The sequence below is a fragment of the Artemia sp. Qi Xiang Cuo genome, chromosome 11, assembly GCF_049724085.1.
Source record: "Artemia sp. Qi Xiang Cuo chromosome 11, ASM4972408v1, whole genome shotgun sequence".
Classification (NCBI taxonomy): domain Eukaryota; kingdom Metazoa; phylum Arthropoda; class Branchiopoda; order Anostraca; family Artemiidae; genus Artemia; species Artemia sp. Qi Xiang Cuo.
In genome coordinates, this window is record NC_142804.1 from 58,861,337 (window position 1) to 58,884,338 (window position 23,002).

General features: G+C 34.9%; 1 protein-coding gene across 1 annotated transcript in view; it reads right to left on the reverse strand.

Moving 5' to 3' along the window:
* The window catches only part of l(3)mbt (lethal (3) malignant brain tumor), a 194,271-nt gene that overhangs the window by 133,924 nt on the left and 37,345 nt on the right, over window positions 1-23,002 (reverse strand). The window contains exons 6-10 of the mRNA XM_089096530.1: window positions 21,104-21,321; window positions 19,075-19,235; window positions 15,567-15,697; window positions 13,115-13,284; window positions 11,075-11,229 (exon numbers count right to left, since the gene is read on the reverse strand). Coding sequence (XP_088952656.1) covers window positions 11,075-11,229; window positions 13,115-13,284; window positions 15,567-15,697; window positions 19,075-19,235; window positions 21,104-21,321 — 835 coding nt within the window. The remainder of the gene's footprint in view (window positions 1-11,074; window positions 11,230-13,114; window positions 13,285-15,566; window positions 15,698-19,074; window positions 19,236-21,103; window positions 21,322-23,002) is intronic.

Consider the following 23,002-nt stretch of genomic DNA (forward strand, 5'->3'; position numbering starts at 1 on the left):
AAACTCATACCAGAGTGATCTGGATGAAATGCTAAAATGGTCGAAAGAAAATATGGTAGTAAATAGAAGCGTAATAAGTGAATGGAGAAGAAATGGAGAAAAAAAAACTGGTGAAGAAATTGTCAATAGACTAATATAAAATTTGCAGCCAACATCTGCTCTATGATAGTGAACAACTTCTTGTACAAGTGTCATTATTATTTCATATGATCATTACCAGAGCTGTCATCCCAGATAGCTTCTGTATTGGTGTAATAGCACCCGTTCTCAAACCAGGGAAGCCTTCTTCCCAGTGCTCTTCATATAGGCCCATTCATGTATCGACTACACGTAAGCTATTTGAGCTTCTTATTAGTGACAAAATTAGAAAAAGTATTCGGTTCCCTTACACGAGTTTGGGTTCCAGCGATCGCTCGGATGTAACCATGCCCTTTATTCTCTGGTGTCTGTACTGACTGACGCAAAAATACCGATGCTTCTTTATTTTTAAGTAGCCCATGATAATGCATCTGCTTTTAACTCATCTATCCATGAATATATTCTGCATGCTGCAGCAGAAAGAGGCGCATAACTTTCGGTCATCGAACCCCTTCACTCAATCTATAGCAATCTTGCTGATAGAATAAACTAATTAATAGGGATTGCGACATGCTTTTCGAAATTGATATACCAGTGAAAAAGGAAATAAGGCAAAGGGCATTAAATTCGCCAGATCTTTTCATTAATTCGTAATAAAAGCGCCAAATGAAGCCCAGACAAAGTGCATTTTATACGGGATTGATGTATTACTTATAAATTATGTTGATGACATTTCAGATAGAATCCTACACAGCACATGAAGATGTTTTAGTGTATTTAATGTAGCACAATGCGTTTGTTTGCCATACGTTCAATATGTCAAAAACTGATTTGTTACTTTTTGATTATAAAGTGTCGACTGAGGATATATGTGTTATGCTAGAAGATATGGAAATCAAACCTGTTTAAGTGCTTACTTACCTAGGAGTCTCGATCAGTACGTCACTGAAGGCCACTAGTACACAATTTATTGTCGATACCCGAGGAAAAGTTTCTTCTACTCATGGATAGCTTCCCCCAAGAAAATCAAGGTTTAGTCATGATACTCTAGCCCGATTGTATAATGCGCTTATTTCACTAACTTTTCTCTATATTTCTCCGTTTTGGGATTGTTTACACAGACAGAGAAGAAAAAAGTGCGCATAATTTACTTCAAATGAGCCAAGCATTTCCTTGGGTTTCCACTATAGTCTAAGAAACCGGTATTTGTTCAGTAGATGTGGACTGATAGACCATTTGGCAGTTCCTGTCAGAGTAGCAAATTCTCATAGAAAGTTCTTGATTCTTGGTCATCCTTTGGTAACTCTTCAGGGACACACTTGAGACGAATATCTTCTTTGAATGTCTATATTAAGTTAGCCCGTCTTGGTGTACATCTTGGTGTTAAATTATATTCTGTAATCTTTTTTATATTATTTGTAGTATCTTATACTCTGCCGCCTATTGTATTTTGTACAGTTTTGGCAGAAAATTCATCTATATTATATACATATGTATAAATAAAAGTACATATCATAGAAACAGACTTGAGTCTTCCCATACCTAGAGGCGCATAAAGCAGCAAGAGTAGACCTCCAGTTCAGCTGATCTTGTGCCACGAACCAGAGTTTAATCAAAGTAGCTTATTCAAGACTTGTTGCCTCTTTCCCCAGGGATCACCCTTATGTGTTGCCCTCTCTTTCTCTCAACCGAGGACTAAGGGGAATCCAGCACCATATATCGTGTGAGAGGCATTCTTTATTCATGCAGATCATATACCCCCATAATCTTCATCTCCTCATTCTGAACTCATTAGTCACCAGTGGTTGTTCATTATCTGCCCTTATCTGGGCACTCTCACTTTATTAGTCCTGTGGATTGCAAGGATTCTACGCGAGCAATTGTTTTTGGATCGAGCTAACCGTTATTCTGCATTCTTTGAGAGGTTCCATGACCCACATCTATATCATAGGCAGCACGATCGCGCTGCCCAAGTAAAGAACGATGTTGGCATAATGTATTATTTATTTATTTTTTGTTTTTTTCCATGCCACGGCCTTGAGTATCGCACGACTAGCCTTAGAAACTTCGAAAATGCCTTATTCGATTGGAAATTGAAGTGGCTAGTGCTCTATTTAATAGTCGAAAGTGATTGGAGGGCAACTCCCCCCCACGTCCATCATTCCCCCAAACACATCCAATCAAAATTTTGAGATAGCCATTTTGTTCAGCGTCGTTGATTTCCTGATAGAGAATACATTTTGAGGAGGACACTCCCCCACAACCCTCAGGACAAAGGTTTTAAGTTATGCCCAGGGGGCATATAAGAACAATGTTGTTACAATGTATTATTTATAATTTTTTTCCTTTGGACCAGGGCGCTTCGTATCGAAGAAGTTGTCGTAGAAACTTCGAAAAGAGCTCATACACTTGGAAATTGGAGTGGCTTGTGCCATTTTCAATAGTCGACAGTAATTGGAAGGCGACTAACACCCCTTCCACGCCCAACATTTCCCGAAACACATCCAATCAAAATTTTGAGATATCCATTTTGTTCCGCGTAGTTGATGTCCAGATAGAAAATATGTTTTTAAGGAGGACACTTCCCCGCAGCCCTCAGGTCAAGGGTTGTAAGTTACGCCCTGGGGGCATATAAGGTTTTTTTTATAGAAAGCGTTGTCGTAGAAACTTCAAAAAAGGCTCATTCGATTGGAAATTGAAAGCGCTAGTGCCCTTTTTTAATAGTCGAAAGTGATTGGAGGGCAACTAACCCTCCTCTCACGCCCAACTGATTGAAGAGCGACTAACGCCCCTCTCACGCCCACCATTACCCAAACACATCCAATCAAAATTTTGGATGGAAATATCCATTTTGTTACACGTTGTTGAAAGTTCTTGAAATTAGGTCTTTTAGGATGATAACCCCCTCAGAGACCTCAGTGCAAGGGCTGTAAGTTATGCCCTGGGGGCATATAAAGTTTATATAGAAAGTTGTTTTAGAAATTTCAAAAAGGGCTCATTTGAGTGGAAATTGAAATTGCCCCTTTTAATAGTCGAAATTTAGTGGAGAGTAAATAACCCCCCTCTTACACCCACCATTTTCTCAAAAACATTCAATCAAAGCTTGGAGATAGCCATTTTGTTCAACGTAGTTGAGAGTTCTGGAAATTACGAATTAAAGATGACGTTCCCCCCCCCCCCCGAGCCCCAAGGGCAAAGGTTTTAAGTTCTGCCCTGGGGGCATATAAGATTTTTATGGATAGAATTGTAGTAAAACTCCAAAAGGGGCTCATTTAACTGTATATTGAGAGGGCTAATGCCCTTTTTAATAGTCGAAAGTGATTGGAGGGCAACTAACCCTCCTCTCACGCTCAACTTTTCCCCAAACACATCTAATTAAAATTTTGAGATGGCCATTTTATCCAACGTAGTTTTAAGTTCTGGAAATTAGGTCTTTGAGGATGACAACCCCCCCTCTCACAGCCCTAAGGACAAGGGTTTTAAGTTATGCCCTGGGGGAATATAAGGTTTTTATAGAACGCGTTGTCGTGGAAACTTCAAAAAGAGCTCATTCGATTGGAAATTGAAATGGCTAGTGCCCTTTTTAATAGTCGAAAGTGATTGGAAGGCAACTAACACCCCTTCCACGCCCACCATTTCCCCAAACACATCCAAACAAAATTTTGAGGTAGCCATTTTTTTTCCACGCAGTTCAAAGTTCAGGAAATTATACCTTTGAGCAGAACACTCCCCCCACAGTCTTCAGGCCAAAGGTTATAAGTTATGCCCTGGGGGTATATAAGGTTTTTATTGAAATGTTTGTCGTAGAAACTTAAAAAAGGGCTCATTCGATTAGAAATTCAAAGGGCTAGTGCCCTTTTTGATAGTCGAAAGTGATTTGATGGCAACTAACCCCCCTCTCACGCCCACCATTTTCTCAAACACATCCAATCAAAATTTTCAGATAGCCATTTTGTTCAGCGTCGTAGAAAGTTCTGGTAATTAAGTCTTTGAGAATGACACCCCCCCCCAGCACTCAGGGCAAGGGTTGTAAGTTATGCCCTGGGGGCATATAAGATTTTTATTGAAAGTTATGTCGTAGAAGTTTCAAAAGGGCTCATTTAATTGGAAATTGAAAGGGCTAGTGCCAGTTTTAATAATTGAACGTTATTGGAGAGCGACAACCATTTCCAAAAACACACCCAATCAAAATTTTGAGATAGCCATTTTGTTTAACGTAGTTGAAAGTTCTGGAAATTAGGTCTTAGAGGATGACGACCACCCTAACACCCCTGAGGGTAAGGGTTGCAACTTATGCCCTGGAGGCATATAAGGTGTTTATAGAAAGTGTTGTCGTTTCAAAAAGGGCTCATTCGACTGGAAATCGAAAGGTCTAGTGCCGTTTTTAATAGTCGAAAGTGATTGGAAGGCTTGACATTTTTATAGTAAAGATCGATGTGGATATAATGTATTATATTTTGTTGTTGTTGTTGTTTAGACCAGGGCACTCTGTATCGAAGGAGGTGTCGTGGGAACTTCGAAAAGGGCTCATTCGATTGAAAATAGAAAGGGGTGAAGCCCTTTTTAATAGTCGAAAGTGACTGTAGGGCAACTAATCCCCCTCCCACGCCCACCCTCTCATTTGCCCATTATGTTTAAAACTAAATGTTGGCTTAAGATGAAATCAAAATGCACTGTGTTATTGCTAATTCCCAATAAGGCATCTCAGCAGTATCCCTAAGAACGACTGAGGGTATTATGTTCCAACTTTCGGGGCTACTTCTGCACTGAAAATTGAACCAAATCAAAATAGCGTAAGCGTATCTAAGCTATCAAAGAAAGTAAACAGATTTTTTGGCGAATGGTATCAAGTTTTCCTTTTCAGGTCAACTAGAGGAGGTATGAAACTAAATTAAACACTACTATTTGTGTCCAGATTTTTAAAAGGGTGTATGTTGCTTAAAATTGCTGAAAATTTTTCTCCAGTATACAAATAGCAGGTCAATCTATAAAGTCTTAAAAAACGAAAAGACTTAAAATATTATTTTCTTTTTTCCTGAAAAGACTGTCAATATAAAACGAACAGAAATTAATTAAAAAAACTTTTTCTTAATTAAAATTTTTAATTAATTTAAATTAATTTTTAATTAATTTAATTAAAAAAAAATTATTAATTAATTAAATTAATAAATAACCGTGTCAAACTCAAAACGAGCAGAAATTAACATAAGTTGGGCTCAAACCCCTGTGCCTTCCCAAGGCCCGAACAAAATTTGCACTTTACTGAAAAAAATACAAATGAATGTGCATTGTAAGTTTAATATACGTACATATACTGATATTTATTAATCAAAACGTTAAAATTATTTGATTTATTAAAGTTATAAAAGTAAAAACATTTATATTTTTTCAGTAAAGTGCGAACTTTGTTCTTGCCTTGGGAAGGCATGGGTTTGGGGTTTCATTTATTTATCGATGCTGATTTGTGATAGTTTCACGCTTCGTAGATTATTTTATTTTATTTTTGCTCTTTTTCTGTTTAATTGAGTTCTTTACTTTTCTTTGAAAAACTTATTTTGTGGAAAAAGTTTTTAAAATTAATATTAGTACAGAGAGTACATTACTAACAAGGATTTCCAAACGTTACTCAACAAAGGAAACACTTCATCTACTTGTGCTATATGCAGCATAACTCTGTCACAGTTCCTATCTTGGGGCGTCTTGTGGCACAACACGCGAATAATCATCCACGTCCACAATTACATACGATTTTGGATCACTATTACATCGGAACAAAAAAAAAAAAAAAAAACTAAAAGCGATTTACCTAAAATTAATTCCCTTCTTGCTGCATTGCGGTGCAACACTACTACTTTCTTATATTTTTTAGGCTGGCTGGCAGACAGGAATTCTATTATCTTATATATTTTTAGTTTCTTTGCTTTGATCGACAGTTCGTTAAAGCTCTATCTGACATATATTTTTTTAATCTACAGTTATCTGTATGGCAGTAGAGGTGGCTTTCGCTGCTAGTACCTTTAGATTATGTTGAACATCATCCTGGCAGTGATCAGTAAGAGCGGTATCGTCGGTGAACTCACAATCATGTAGGTGACGTTCAGGGCTTAATTGAATACCTCCTCCAAAGTGGCAGGCTCAAATCACAAAGTCAATGAGTATTGCAAGCAACATAGGGGATAGCATACATCCTTAACGAAAAATGGAATCAATTTCAAACCACAGCGGAAACAGACCAATCTTCATCTGTCCTTTGCACACTTGTGCAACATACAGGGCTTTGTGCAAATCTTGTGCAACACAAGTTCCATACTTGTGCAACATATTCACAGTTTTTAGAGGCATTCCCTAAGCTATGAAATTTGTTCACATCGTATCTCGGTTCACGGAGTCAAAAACTTTCAAAAGTCTATAAACACTAAAATAATCTGCAATTGCCATTCATACGTTCCTCCAATAGTACACGTGAGTCAACTACCAAATCACAGCAAGCATGACATAGGTATACCTATAAATATTTCACGGCTGCGTCAAGGCCTGACTCGAATAGTTCCGATCCTTAATATAAGCAGTACAATCATCATTGCTTTTTTGTATTCACTGTTGTAACCACATTCGCTACATCTCAGGCTTCCTTTCGAGATCTGCCCAAAGGCTTTACACCCAAAGAGTTTGTCTTCAATTTGATTGGGAGCAAAACTACATAATTGTGTCTTGTTTTAAAGATAGGAAGATTTTAAATTCCTATGAAACTGTCCCATTTTTAACACGCCAGAGATCCCCCCCACCAAAAAATACCAGCACAAAACGCGAATAATCACACGCGTCAACAGTTAAACACAATTTTTATCACTATTTCATCGAAAAAAAAAAAAAAAACTCGAATTAATAAACTATCAATATTTATTAAGACCCAGAATTAACTCCCTTCTCGCTGCATTGCGGTGCAACACTACTGCTTTCTTATATTTTTTTCTGGGTTGGCTGTCAGACAGGAATTCTGTTATCTTTTGAAAATTTCCGGAAAAGTTTTATCCCCTCTATTTTGGAGCGCCTAAATAATCCCTGAACTATGCTCTGTACCAAAATTAATTCCTCCGTCCCTTATTTTAGTTGTTGTGTATGTTCACAATAACCATGCGTCATTTTTTTTCTTTACCTTTGGCACTTTTATTTTGCCCTTTTGTGTTACATATTTATGCTAAATTTCTTTTTTGACCTTTAATTTTAAATCCTTTTACCTTTAATTGTATTCCTTTCTTTAATTATAATTTTTTCTTTTTGACAGCTAATTTGGCTTGACTTTAAGTGTTTTTTTTTTACTTTTAGGTATTTGACCTTGAATTAGGTATTTGAACGAATTCGGCCATTTTTTTCTTCTTGACTGTGATTTTCTTTTATTCCCCACCCTTTCTTCTTCCATTTTTCTGTTTCTACTTTAGCCATTATTCGCAAAAAGTTCCTTTTAGTTCTTGGACTTGAATTTTTTTTTTGTGTTAAATTCTTATCGACCATTTTTATACTTGATTTGTGTTTCTTTCCTTGCTTTATTATTTATTTCTTCGTTTTGCTTTTTCTGTTTCTTTTCGACATATGAAGCGAATTCGGCTCTATTAGAGCTTGTGATAGCCTTTGGAAAATAAAAATTATCTTATCTCTATCTTATCTTATATATTTTTAGCTTCTTTCCTCTGATCGACAGTTTCTTGTATAAAAATGACTAACTATTCAACCATAAATGTCTTCCATCTTCTTATCATTATAGTTGCTTTAAATTTTATAATTGTGTCAGAAACATTGTAAGATATTATATAACTTATAAAAAGAGCTACACAATAATTGACTCTAAAATATTTACAAATCTAAAATGAAGGTGGGGCAGCAGATTGACTAATTAAAACTTAATCCGCTAATGAGGCTGATCACGTTTAGGGTCAATAGAAGGATGCACAATGTTTTCATCATTTTTTTTCACATTGGTTTCATCACAATGGTCTTGGTTTCATCCTTCTTCACAAAAAACTGACTTTAGCAATGGATTGATGATTAAGGAATGAAAAGACATGAACTCCCCCCCCCCCAATTTTTTAAGACCATAAATGTGAAAAGGAAAAACTGTTTTTTTCACAGAAAAAGTTATTTTGGCAAACATTTTAAATTTGTAAAACTTGGACCATCGAAGACAAAAACTTCGCTTGGCCAGATCATCAAACCACTTGTTGAGTGAGATTGAATGAGCTAATTCCTACACGATAAGCATTTTTCGTATATCAGTATTGAAAATATTCGGTATTACAGGATTAATCTCTCAAGCTTAAATAATTCAGCGTAAAAACGTTCAAAATTGTTAATATAGAATAAATTCCATTCCACTTTTATAAGGTTACTTACTTGCACTTTCATAAGTGCACACACTATTTTACAATATTAGTAAATATTATCTTTCAAGCACCGGACATAAGTAGCTTTTTTCGGCACTGACTTGCCCAATATGCACCGAAATACTAAGAAAACGGCAGTAATTCGAGTCTGAAAAATTTTTATGTGCCAGCTTTTCCTGGCACTATGAAGTGACTATTTTGCATCTTGCCGCTTGATCAATTGTGAGAGATGTGGAAACATCAAATCAACGTTTGTCTCATCTGCGACCATGCCGACAGAAGCACTAATTGGCTCTTGGTCTGCCTTTATTGTGTTGACCCAGGTCTTTACTTGCCCACCGCACCCTGTCTTCCAATGTATGAGGGGTTTCCATGTTAGGGCCTGTTTAGTCAGGGTGTCATCTATTTTTTGATAGATACGACCAAACCTGGTTAAGCGGCGTATTTTGATCAGTGATCAAATGTTATACTTATGTTGACCACGCAGTCTAATTTGGACATTAGTGACTCTATCTCGATGAGAATTACCAAGGATTCATCTAAAAAAAGAATGATAAAACGCCATGATAGCAAAGACATCCGTGGCTTTGAGAGGTCAACTCCCATATCCATTAAGGAGTAGGGAACGGAGAGAAGCCTCGTAAGTCTAGATTATCGTCTTTAATAATATGTCACTCTGTCTCCATAGGTGTTTCCTTAGTTGGACAAAGACTGCAAATGCTGAAAATATTCCAATCTGCACTTCCTCACTGCAATCACTGGAGATGACAACAACAGATCCAGATACTTAAATTGCTCAACGGCTTCTAAGCAGGCATTGTCCAGAAACATATTTTTTTCTAATGCATATCCGGAATCCTTTAGAATTTTTTTTCCTTGCTAATCGTCAGACCAGCCGACACTGCACTGAGAGCGAGTAACATTGCATAGCATTGCTTGGGCTCGGTCTATACGGTTCTCCAGGAAGAAAACGACGTCTCTATAATCAAGGTCACTGATGCAGAAGTTAGGGCTAACTCGACGCCAGTGAATTTCAAAAGTTGGCTTGAAATAAATCCATATTAACCAAATACGGCCATTTTCACCTTGAAAATGGTACATTGTACCAAGAGAATCAAAATAAAAACATTTTTTCCCTAGGCTCATCTTACCAAGAGAGACCAAAGAGGATCTAAGGTATATTAATACCTGAAAACCACAATTTTGTGGATTTTCTTTTGCTTTTTCTCTGAAAATTATGAGGATTTTAGGACAGTACCGCAATTCTGCTGGTATTGCCACGTTCGACCGTGAAAATAAACAGAACAAATAAAATTAGCTAAACTTGAAAACACTGTTTGTTTGCATAAATTCAGACATTAACAATCTCTTGATTGCCAAAGGTAGAGGAAAACTTCACACTTTTAAGCTGTTTGGTGCCATGTGTTTTTAGCTTATTTTCCACCTTTTTTTTTTTAATTTGACACCCGCTACTAGGAAATACTACATAACTTCATATGGAGATCTTCTTCGTTAAGAAATAAATTCTCGATTTTAAATTATTTTTTAAGACATAAACAGTAGTTGAAATTTCCATTTAACCAACAATCAAATTTCATCTTTCCTGTCCATGGTACTTTGCTTAAGGATTGCTTAATATAGTTTATTACAATCCATTGCAACTCATTTTCTTCACTGACAGCCAATGAAAACTATTCTCTTTGAAAATGAACGGTTTTACTTGGCATTGGTTAGTCTTACAGAGGCTAGTTTTATCGATTACTGGAACATTTTTATCGTCAAAAGAGACAAAGTTGACTCTCAAAGAGAGAAAACCAAAAATTTTCTCTTTTTTTTCAAGGATATAAAGACAAGTACAAAATGCAAACAAGCGAATATTGACTCTCTATTCACAATTTATAATTCACTGAATATCAGTGACTCTACACAAGCTTAGTTACTTACTTGTACTTGCTGCGGGACCAGACGCAGAGGCGTCACTCGGCATCTAGATGACTCTGTATGGTTGACTCCCATTAATCGTGATCTCGTGCCAGCTTTTCAGTACACCGGAGCCAGCAGCCCTCCCACTTTCCGCCGAATCTTCGAAATCCACTAATGGATCGCAAGTTGTTTTTGACAGTTGTTTTAAACAACAAGTTGTAAAACAACAAGTTTTAAAACAACAATTTTGTTTTACATTTGAAAGAAGGGCTCTAGGATCTGATTCGGTAGTTTCAGTCTGATTTCAGTGTCGAATCTCTCAGTCTTGGCAAACCTCTTACTCCTGGCACAACAAGAAACAAAAGAAGCGCAAAACCACGAAAAAAAAGCTTTGTTTTAAACCATTTCAACAGTTTTGCCAGAAAACCTCACATATGATCATGCAAGTACGTAAGAGTTTAACTCAGAGATAGCCATATATTTGCAAAAAAAGAGAGTAAGTCGACCCCCTCCCCCTAAAAAAAAGCAACAACAGGCAGATTAAACGAAAAACGTGAGAAAACTGAAAATTTTGTTTAGAGGTTCTGCGAATATTTCAAAGGCCCTCACCCCCTCTGCAAAAGTGCCTACATCCGTGAAAAAGACACAACTACCACGCTACAAAAAATTACATACTAAAATATAGAGTTTCATACCTGAAGTTGTTGATTTATCTGCTTAGATTTTCTATTTTCCTGGGACGTTTCAGTAGTTTTACCTTCTGGGTTACGAATTTTTATGCTAAGAACAGCTTGGTCATCTTTTAGAAGTGATTTTAGCCTCTGCTTTCTAGGTGAAAAAGTCCTTCGACCTGACGGGGAAAGAGTAAACTTTATAACTTACAAAAATTACAAATTTACATTAAGAAGAAAAGAATATGTTTATTTTACTAAAATAGCTTTAACAGCTTTTTTACTATAATAGGGGGGGGGGGCACAAAAAAAACATCAAAAACGCATACAAAATTTGTTTATGCCCATTTTTATTACGTTTTTACGCGGCGGACAAACATTTCGGGGGTTGGGGGGTACAAACCTCTGAACCCCCCCCCCCTGGATACGGCCTTGTAATCTAATGTAAGTTAATGAAAGTATAATTCATGTAAACGATAAATTATTCATGTGATAAATTATTAAAATTTAATTTTATAATTAATTTAATAATTTTATTTAATTAAATTTAATAAAATATTCCCCACTGCCGCATCAGACCCAGCATCTATTAGTGTCATATAAATTTAATTATGATTAAATTATTAATTATTAAAATTCATGTTATAAATTATTTAAAAATTATTCATGTTTTTATAAATTATTCATGTTAAACGATCCTGATTTGTCGCTTAACACCGATACTTCATAAAATACTTTAATGTGAAAAAATAAAATGGGAATAAAAAAGTTGGTGCAACAGGGACTGAATGATATTTAACACCCCCTCAAATCTTTCATTTAAAGTCAACTTCAACTCTTTACTAAGGAAACATTTGCTCAACTACCCCAATTTCTGATATTCTGAAGCAACACTAAGGAAATATCCAAAGCCCCAGTGTCAAGTGTTTAGCCATAATCTTTGGCTGGGAGTGGGGTTTTAGAAGAAATGACAAAAAAGCTTTTATTCAATGAGATCTAAGAGCGAAATTAAAACTCACAACGACGACCAACTAAGATCATATAAGAAAAACACAACACAAAACGGTCATAAATTACAGTAAATAATACAATTAATATAAGACGAACGACAATTATTACAAACAAAGTGGAGCTGCCCCCCCCCCTTTTCCCTCTTCAACCCCCATGACAGGTAAGTGCTCTTCGACTAGATTGCTTAAAACATTGTCAATTGATGCTTCTAAAAATTTCGCTTAGCAAACGATTTCCTTTAAATTAGGATACAAAGGTTTCAAAATGACGAAAACAACTTATAAAAAACAAGCGTCTTTAAAAAAGATTGAGCAAAATAGATTGTCATAAATATTTTCATTTGAGATCCCTGCTTTTTGGTTTTTTTATTCTGCAAATTCAATAAGCTTTCTTTTCTACAAAAAAAATTAACAAACAATATGAAAATTATTTCTTTTCTTCATTAAAGCACAAATGAAAATCTAGCCTTAGTATAAGTATGAGGGGGGAGGGGCAGCCCCCCTCTTATTTTTTTTCCGTAAATCCACACTACTGCGTAACAGACAATAGCGTATTAGTATACGTCGTATACTATGATATTGTAAAGCGGTGCCAAGGGAGTTTCGGTGCTCCAGTGTAAATTGAGTAGCCATAGTCTTCGAAAAGCCTTATCCACAACTTAAATAGAGGAATGATCCACCTGACTGGTAAAGGGCTTTGACATTAGGAGCTCATTTTTATTGCTAAAACGGGACAACGGGACAAGTTGTCCCGGAACAACGGGACAAGTTGTCATTTTTATTACAAACGGGACAAGTTGATGAGAGAGTATAAAAGTTTTGATAGTAGAGCCAGGTGACACGAATTAAAATCTGATTTTAATTGAAATATTCGAAGTCTTTTATTTCATACTGGTTAAAACGAAAAAAAAAGGATTGGACAGCTATCTCCATGGGCGAAATCTCAAAGGTTTAAGAGTCACATTCAACTCAAAAGCCGTAGATTGGCCAGCCCCTCCCTACCGTAAACCCCAAAATTTTAAAACATTTCTCACTTAAAGTTCTGTCTACTTACTTCTAGGTACCTCTTCTTCATCTTCTGATTGCGTGGATACATCCTCAAGGCCAACAAGATTTCTGTACGGAGACATTTTTAGAAGCGACACAGGTTTAGTAACATTTTTATGAGTAGCAGGGACCACAAGAACTTTGGCTTGTTTCATCGTTGCCTTATCCATTACAAACCTAAGAAAGAAACAATAAACAATTAAGAAGCTAAGGAGATAAGAATCTAAAAGCCTTAAGTTGTTATACAAACCAAGTAACACTATTTTAAGCAATACCCTTGCGCCTTTCTTTTTGGGTAGAACACCATTGCATGAACAGACGTTAGAAGAGAGAATATCCATCCAAAACCCTTTCTGATTTTCTCAATGTAGTTTCACGCAATGTTGGGGTCTAGTCGTACAAGTTTAGTTATTCAATGTGCGTGAGTCCCATCCGGTAGAGTGAAAGATTTGCAATAGTGAACCTACTCCACCTACTCAACTCAATCCAGATATCATAAACCAACCCAAATTTTGCCCCCACCATCCCTCCACTCTGGAAAACTAAAAATACAATTAAAGCGTACTCCCCAATATAAAACATCTTTCTGGAAAATTTTTATTTTCCAAAAAACTAGTTCTTCAAAATAAAACAAAAGCACGAAATTACACTGATAGACACATTCTGATGATCATTTAATCACTGTTTCTCACATTAGAATCAGCTAACTGAGTTACTGCATTCGAAGCTTCCTTTCAAAATACATGTTTCTATCATATCTCAACTTCCTTTGTCCAATTAGCAAGACAGACAAAAGGCACGCTCATCACTCCAATCATCTTGAAGGGGGAGAAGCCAAGAGCACACTACTTCAAGAGCAGCTTCATCCGGTGCTATCGCTCTAAACTGAATGGTCTTCCTGGAAACGTAGTCAACTCAAGCCAACTGTTGCTTCGTTCAAAATAAGGTAAAACATGTTAAGCGCCTAGAGGTGTCAATCTATGCAGTAAAAAAGGCAAGGGAAAGAATAATGCCATCTATTTTCACCAAACATTTTAATTAAGGATTTATCCTTGATGACGCATTTCCTTTGGGTAATTGTGGGTAATTTCTCGAAAATTGTCCTTAGTCCTTTAACTGAAGCCACTGCCCGGATGATTGCCTCCTAAGTCCTTGCATGTTTATCAGGTTATGTTTACATAAATTGTGCTTTAGATGTTCCCAGAGAAATAACTACAAGGTGATACACTACATTACCCTGGGGGCCTGGAGATCCTCGCAAAGAGAGAAGACGTCAAGAGAGCAACTGTCTCGAAGTAGCTAGAGAATACTAAGAAGGGTGAGTTGTGGTTCCACTTAGTTGGAAGACTTCTATTCCTCCAGGGCCGATAAACTGGTTTAACTTAGGTCATAGGACGGTTCGGTCCTGTGACAGTAGCAATTCGAAAAAAAAACTGTTATCTCCCCTTTTTCGAAAGATACGAATCCCACACATTAAAACAGCGGCACATCAAATGGCGCACTGCGGCTCACCGTATCGCACCATCACACGTACCAGAAATGGTATGTATTTACTCGTGTTTATTATTATTTATCTAAATAAGCGGGTAATTATCAATACCCATTTATCAGTCCGTCGCTTTTTCAAAACAACAGCCTCTTCTCTAAATACAGTAAGGCGTCTTGTTGGAGTCTACATTTATCATGTTAGTGCCACATTAATGCCAAATAAGTGGGACTTAAAAAACCACTACTGACTTGGGTCTTGCTAAACTGCTTTCTAAGTGGCAATTAATTTTTATGATATTTAGCTGACAAATTAAGCAGACAATAGGCCTAAAAAATTATTAGGTTAATGATAGTGAAACTCCATCAACAAAAAGTTGCTAATATGTGACGTGGAAGACTTTGGCATTTCAGAAACAAGTGAGATTACGCTCGTTTACGTTACGTTTACGTTACGTTCGTATCGAGCATTTACCCGAGTCTCATCTTTGTACTGTCTCAAGAATATTCCCTACAACGAGAACTGTTAAACAAGAGAATATGGATTATTCGCTAAAAACGGAGATTACGGAAAAATATCCATTTTTACAATTGACAAAAAATCTATCGAGCACTAAGTCATATTTTTAGAGACTAATTATGCCAATACTATTATAAAAATTACTTAAAAACAATATCTACACCCAAGCATACAAGTAAACTACAAAGCAAAAAAAAATAGAAATAGCAATAATAAGGTGGATTTAAAAAAGAAAATAGAAAAACAAAAGAAAGAAAATACGGCTTATAAACTATATTAATTACTGTATAACCTTTTTTTTATAAGATTATTACTATTTGTTATTCGTTTGTCGTTAGATCAATGAAATAACTCAGCTTCAGGACGCTGCTTCAAGAAACCTTTTAGCAGAAGAGGAAAAACTAGATTTCACGTCTTATATTTCAATGTTATAAATCATTCAGGACTGATATACCTATTTTTTGTTGTGGATGCTGGGGAGTCTTCTTTTTCTGAGTACCAGTCTTCTTGTACAGCATTAGAGCTGGTACCAATTATTGCTTCAGTTGACGATTCCTCGTGAGCGTTCTTATCTTCCAATTCTCCCTAAAAAAAAAAATTCTACTAAGAACGATGGAAGTGTACCAGAAAAATTGGTCAGAAAAAACTTGCCAGAATGGCCTCAATACATTTACCAACTATTAGAGGCGCGTTCACGGCGGAGACGAGGGAGTTACAGGGCGGGTGATCCTTCTCCTTAATAGACACACTCTTGTGGTACAAAAAGTGCCTTGAATACTACAAAAAGACTTGGCAGTTGGCAAATTTTAATAATTTTATTTGTTTTTTTAATTGAAAATACTTAGAAATTGCAATTTTGCTACTTTATTTTGCTGCAACAACACTATTTTCATTATTGTTGTGAGTTTATCAAATTTATTCCAACAACTCCTAAGAGAAAATATTTCCGTATAAAGAAAAAGAAAAAAAAAGAGCATAACCTATGAAATCAATGTGTACCAAAATATATAATAAATCTAGTAATATACAGTGATACATAATCAAATTCAATAATAATAAAATGTAATATATATGACAAATGTGTAAATAGTATATGCAAATATGATAACAATAATTATAAATAATATGCAAGAGTATAGAATAACGAATGCATAACTTAAGAATACATCAGCACCGTCACGCTTAAAGGTCGTGTCACTTATTTTCAAACGGTAATTATCTGCTATAGCGCCTATGTTAAGTTCTTCGTCTTTGACACAATGTAGATCCGGTTTATTCGTTAGTTTCTTTCAGCTTAGCGTGAGACAAGACAAAGAGAAGTTACAGAATAGATTGGAAATATATAATTTGGGCTATATATTTGCACATTAGCTGTGGGTGGGGATAAAGTATTTGGATAGTGCAAAGTTAGAAAACAATTCTTACTTCATAATATGCAGAATAATCGTATCTAACAAATTTTGCATGTAGACCCGCTACACTTTAAATTCCCCCCCCCCCCCCTAATGTGCAAATATATAGCACAAATTTGTTTTTAAAATATTATATTTTCATCATATTTTGTGATATTTCATTAGGATTAGTCAGTGAAACAGGTTCTTCTTAGATGAAGAACTTAAAATAGGCGCTATAACAGATAAGCACCTTTCAAACTTATGAGATAGCAACCAAAGATCGCCTAGTGAGCTATTCTGAAATGAAGGGTCATTAGGACAATGTAAATTAGGAGGATAACGGTGATGGAACACAAACTGGCCTGCTAATTTCCCCACTGAGAACAGCTTAGTAAACAGTTTTGGCAATTATCTCAAAAGTATGAAAAAGTTAGAAATAACTTTTAGGCGTTACAGGGACGATATAAAGCCTCTATTTCACAAAACAACAGACATTTTCTACAAAGTCTGCCATCAGCGGGACTCGATCCTCGCGTAGACATATTTGGGGGGCGGGGGTCAAACTAAGCAGCAGGTCTTCCAATAATGGGTCTTCAGCCCAAGACATTGGATATTTCCGCGTCTTTTACATTCTTAAGCCAACGTATGAGTCAGGCAAAAATCTCGAAGGAATAGGAGGGTGGAAACGCTCAAATAGGATGATTATCTCATATATTTATTTGTTTGTTTAATTATTAAAAGCAAATCATTAGGCGCACAGTAAAATCGTAATTACAGGAGCAGCAGAAGTATTTTCTGTGTCAGAACATATGGTAAGAACGTATAATGTATGTACTTCATAACAGCAAATGACTTTACTTCGTAACACCTTCTGTATATAATAGTTTCTTATGGCCAATGCTACCTTCTCCCTCAATTGTATAACTTTTCCATAATTTCACATTATTCGCTAGTTTTTCCGTTTTTCTTTTTCTAGTCAGGCCTCTGCCTCATAGCAATAATGGGAACTTGCTATAAAAATTCTGGCATCAGTGGAATTTAAACCCAAGACCTCTTAGATAGTTGTACACTGACACCTCCCACAATCCAAATCCAGTGTGAGCAAAATGAAACTATATGAAAAAACATAAGTGGATTCGGGTTTCTTTGTTCTAATTTCTTAGGACATTAAAGATCATCAATATTGTTGAACAGACCTTCCACCTTTGGAGAACCCTTAAAATAAACTGCAGATCTACTTTATTTTTAATCCAGTTTAAATAAATCTATAGGTAGTTCCATTAGAAAAAATCTAACATTTAGGTCTGACTACAATCCTCTTCATGTACATTTTAGGGATTAGACCGATTGTCATTAATAAAAGATTTTCACTCCATTGGGACCTTAAAATATTAATTTAAAATGTAACTAAAAACAATTCTACGTTTCTCTCCTCGGGGGGAGGGGGAGGGAGGTGGCCACTGCGTTTTTTTAACATTTGGCAGTTTTTCCATTCTTTAACCTCGCTTTTTTCTTTTCTTTTTTATCATTGTTCGGACCCAAAAAGGATTCAAAAAGTACCCGCCAAAGTAAAAAAGGAAATTCCTCTAAAACTTCGAACAAAAGGGAAAAAAACCCCCAAAAGTAAAGTATTGTCATATTCTAGATTTAAGGGGAGCAAATAGTAAACTCAATCACTGCAGATTCAAGAAGGGACCACTAAAGTAAAAAAGAAAATTCTTATAAAGAATCCGATTTAATTTCTTCCGGTCAAACTAGAAAATTACAAAGTGAAGATCGAAACTTACGTATTTGGGTCTGAAATCTATTTATGCGAAAGATTGTAGAAGATAATGGGCCGGTCTAATATCCAGTTAAATACGCTTTATATAATAAACTATTAAAATATTGTAAATATTTATTGTATTAAAATGTTATACAACATTATTATTGTACTATTAATATAATAGTATAATTATATAAATTTTAACAACATTATATATATTATAATATTGGCGTAGGTCCAGCAGTTTTATTGAGGGGGCAAAAAAGTTCCACATCCAGAGAGTCAAGGGGCTTGGGATATATAATAGCTTTTTTCCAGTTTATTGGGGGGGGGCAACTGCCCCCCCCCCCTTGCCATCCCCAAACACTGCCACTATATATATATATATATATATATATATATATATATATATATATATATATATATATATATATATATATATATATATATATATATATATATATATATATATATATATATATATATATATGTATATATATATATATATATATATATATATTATATATATATATATTTATTATATATTTATATATATATTTATATATATATATATATATATATATATATATTTATATATATATATATATATATATATATATATATATATATATATATATATATATATATATATATATATATATATATATATATATTGCAAAACAATAGCAAAAAACGAGCTCATCGATAGGCGCATGCAAATCATTTTCACCTAAAAGTAGATCTATCCCCTTTTGCCTAAACGCTTAAAAATTGCATCTATGTTAACCAAAAATAGAACTTACGACAAACTCTTGGCTGGTTTTCTCGGCTTCAATGTCCTCTTCCTTACTAGAAGTTGATTGTCTGTAGAATGAGCTAGATTCTACTAGCTTCACACTCGACTGAGAGTCTGAGCTTACTGATATTGAATCTGTTTCCGAATAAGCAGCGGTCATTACAGTATCTGAAAATATTCGAAAGGGAAATCAGCCATCAAAATTAAATGAACACCAATTAAGATCAAAGCATAATGAAAAAATAAAACAGTGAACAGGAAAACAAAGCAAAAGAACAAAGCTAGATTCTGTTAGACCACGACAAGAATGAAAAAAACTCGGAATAAAGCAATTAAGATCACGGCATAATGAAAAAATAAAACAGGGAACAGGAAAACAAAGCTAGATTATGTTAGACAACAAAAAGAAGTAAAAAAATAAATCAAAATTAAGCAATTAAGATCGTATCATAATGCAAAAATAAAACAGTGAAAAGAAAAATAAAGCTAAAGAACAAATCTAGGTTCTGTTAGAGGACAGCAAGAATAAAAAAAAAATCAAATAAAGCAATTAAGATCACAGCATAAAAAAAAATAGTACACAAGAAAAGAACAAAGCTAGGTTCTGTTTGACGATAGCAAGTTTTTTTACCGAAAAACCCTTAAGAAGCTTTGTTAGGTCAAAACTGACCGGCGGTTCTGAATGAAAGAAAAATTATTCTAATCTGACAAGATAAAAACTTTACCTAGAAAAGGTAGGCATTTAACTTTGGATAGGTAATTTAAATACATGTCTAAAAAATGCACAACAGAACATTTTTACCAATTCAATAATTTAACGTCTTGTCCTTAAACGGACCTTGTTTCAAATTTAAAATACTCCAAGGTGGGCAAAGCTACACAGGAACGTATTTACCTGAAAAGTTCTAAAAAACATCCTCTACCTTGAAAATCCAGGTATTTAAATTGTACATAGCTTAAAGTACCAAGGACATGAAAATAAAAACGTTTTTGCCTAAGGTTTTTTTACGTTTTTTTTTCAAAATGATGAGGTTTTGGCAGTAGGCCTACCACATGTCCGTCAGTGTTGCCGCGTTTATAAAAAATAATTGAAATAATTAAGCAAATAAATAAACAAAGCTAGGAAGTTAGATTTGGCAACGCTTTTCGTCCGTAAAAACTCAAACATTAGCAATATGTTGACTTCCAAGACAACTATACCCCCGTAAGAAAGCTACACCTTCTTAAGTTGGTTGTTAGTGTTTGTTTTCAGGCCATTTTTCATTGATTTTTATCCAATGTTCTTTTTTATGAATTCGGCACGTGCTATTTCAAATGACATAACTCCACATGAAGATCTTTTTCATTAAAAAGTGAACCCCCAATTTCTCTTATTTTTCAAGTAATGGTTAAGTTTGCAGTTAACTAATTCAAACGATAATTTTTTTTTTTCAATGTCCTTAGTACCATAGGAAATATTTGGTCGTCCAATATCAAAAGAAATTTTGAGTTTTGAGATAAGCCATATATGGTTTTCTACCTTCTTCTATAGAGTGGTGCTATCGACAAAATCACTAGTTGTCTCCCCCTCTTTTTACGATTTCAAAAAATTTTCAAAAATTACATGGTTAATATGCCAGAAGTGGACAGATTAAAACAAAGTTCACTTGACATTAAAAAAAATAATAATAATGATGAAAAAAACAAATCAGATACACAAAATATTGTTAGGCTAATAACCATAAAATAGTCAATTAACATTCCAGTTGATTCAGTACCCACTTATGTGTAGAGAAAAGAAAAGATTCTAAAAAGAAAGATTCAAGGGAAATGTGAAAAAATGGTAAGTGGACCCAAACACAGTTTATCCCTGGGGAGAGGTTAAGCCCAAAATCAGAATTTAGGCTCAGCTTCCTTCGTCTAGCTGAAACTGGAACTCTATTTTATACAATCATTGCTAACACTCTGCTAAAAGTCTTACAGCATATAGGGGACTATATAGGGCTACACATATATGCAGATAACTGAAAAACAATGTACTTGACTCTTTACTCTACCTTTTGGTTCAGTACCAGCTTTTGTTCTATTCAATCCTTCAAAAATCCGCGTACCTGATTGAATCTTTACCGCAGAATTACCACCAGAAATAATTATCTTTGGTTTCTGTAAAGTGCTAGGCATAGCACCTTTTGTTAAAATACGGCCTTCTCGCCTCAACGGACTTCTTTGGAGTATCACAGGGGTTTTCTTGGACATAACTTCTTCTGTAACCAGCCTGTAATTGATGACAATAATGATTATGATAGGTATTTCCGTATTTTTAGGAAAAGCTTCACCAGAGTGTTATGGAAACTGACTGAGGCCCTATTATTTAACCAATAATATAATCAATTAATTAACCAATCAATCGATTAACCAATAATATATAGTGAAAACCATAGTGGTAGAAGGTATATTAAATATACCACTGCCACTACTACTAAGAATTACTGCTACGACTAATACTAAAACTTGTCTATATAATCAATGAACTATTGTTATTATAAACAATATTTTATTTTACTATTTATTGATTTTATTACTTTGAACTTACTAAAATACATATTCTATATTCTGTACTGTTTTACTAAAATCTCAAGTAATTAAGTTTCCTGAAACGTTTGTTTTTGCTATGCCAAAGTGTATTTTTTGTTATCTTGTTCATTTTATATAGTTTGAGGAAGCAATAGTTATTTATAAGGGAATTTATTTTAAATATTTTTAAATTTTTCACAATGGGCTGCAGACGCCGTAGGAATAAATACAAAAAAATTTGCTCGTTTGTCAATAAAGAGAGATACAGGTAATTAGAACACAGATCCAATTTATATTATTTCAAAAAAACGAACACATTGTCAAATATTATAACTCAGTAATACAAAATCATCAAGGGAATAAATTAAATATAAAACCAAGGAGAATCAGCTGCACTGCGTTGTACTGGACTGTACAATACCAATTAGAGAATTATGTCTCAAGGGAATAATTAAGTTCTTTTTCAGTTCGTTTCATTATTTTATTACTAGTTAATTCTGTGTTCATATAAAACTGCCTCCTTCAATTGCAATATATTCTACCTCCGTGGTTTGTTCATAGAGCAGCAATTGTATATGTTGGTCTGATGGTTCAATTCATTGATTATTTTAGATTTCTTCCTTCTTTTTTCACGTTGTTTATGATTTAGCTTGTTTCTTTCTCAACGCTGAGTACGCCTTGTTGTAGACAGGCGAAATATTTGAATGACTGCTCAGACCCAAAGTTTTTCAAGTTTTTTTTTCCTATGGTGTTAGGTAGTGTTTTATAGAAGAAAACCATAGTATTAGACATACATTAGATGTTCTACTACTATAACTAGTAAGAACTTACAGCCCAAAGCCACCTGAGGCCAAAACAGCCCAAAGCCATATTATTTTCTTGGCTGTAATTGCACCTTAGGGCCGGCACTCATTAAGCAAAATGTTATAATCGGGTAAAAGAAGTCAGAAGTGAAGCAAAACTTCCGTTCAGGTAAAATCGTTTTGAAGAAATCTTCTCAAAATAAACTTTCCTTTAAACACAAGCATCATTGAATTATCAGACCAGACAGAGCCAAGACTCATAGGCAGCGTAATAGCGCTGCCTAAGGAAAGAGCAACATGGACAGAATGTATTTTTTTTTTAGTTTTTTGGTTTTAGACCAGGGCACTTCATTTCGAAGGAGTTGAAGTAGAAACTTCGAAAAGGGCTCATTCGATTGGAAATGGAAAGGGCTAGTGCCCTTTTTAACAGTCAAAAGTGACTCACACGCCCACCATTTCCCCAAACATATCCAATTAAAATTTTAAAGTACGCATTTTGTTTAACGTAATTGGAAATGCCGGAAATTATGTTTTTGAGGATGACAGTCCCCCTCCAAGCTCTTAGGGCAAGTGTTGTAA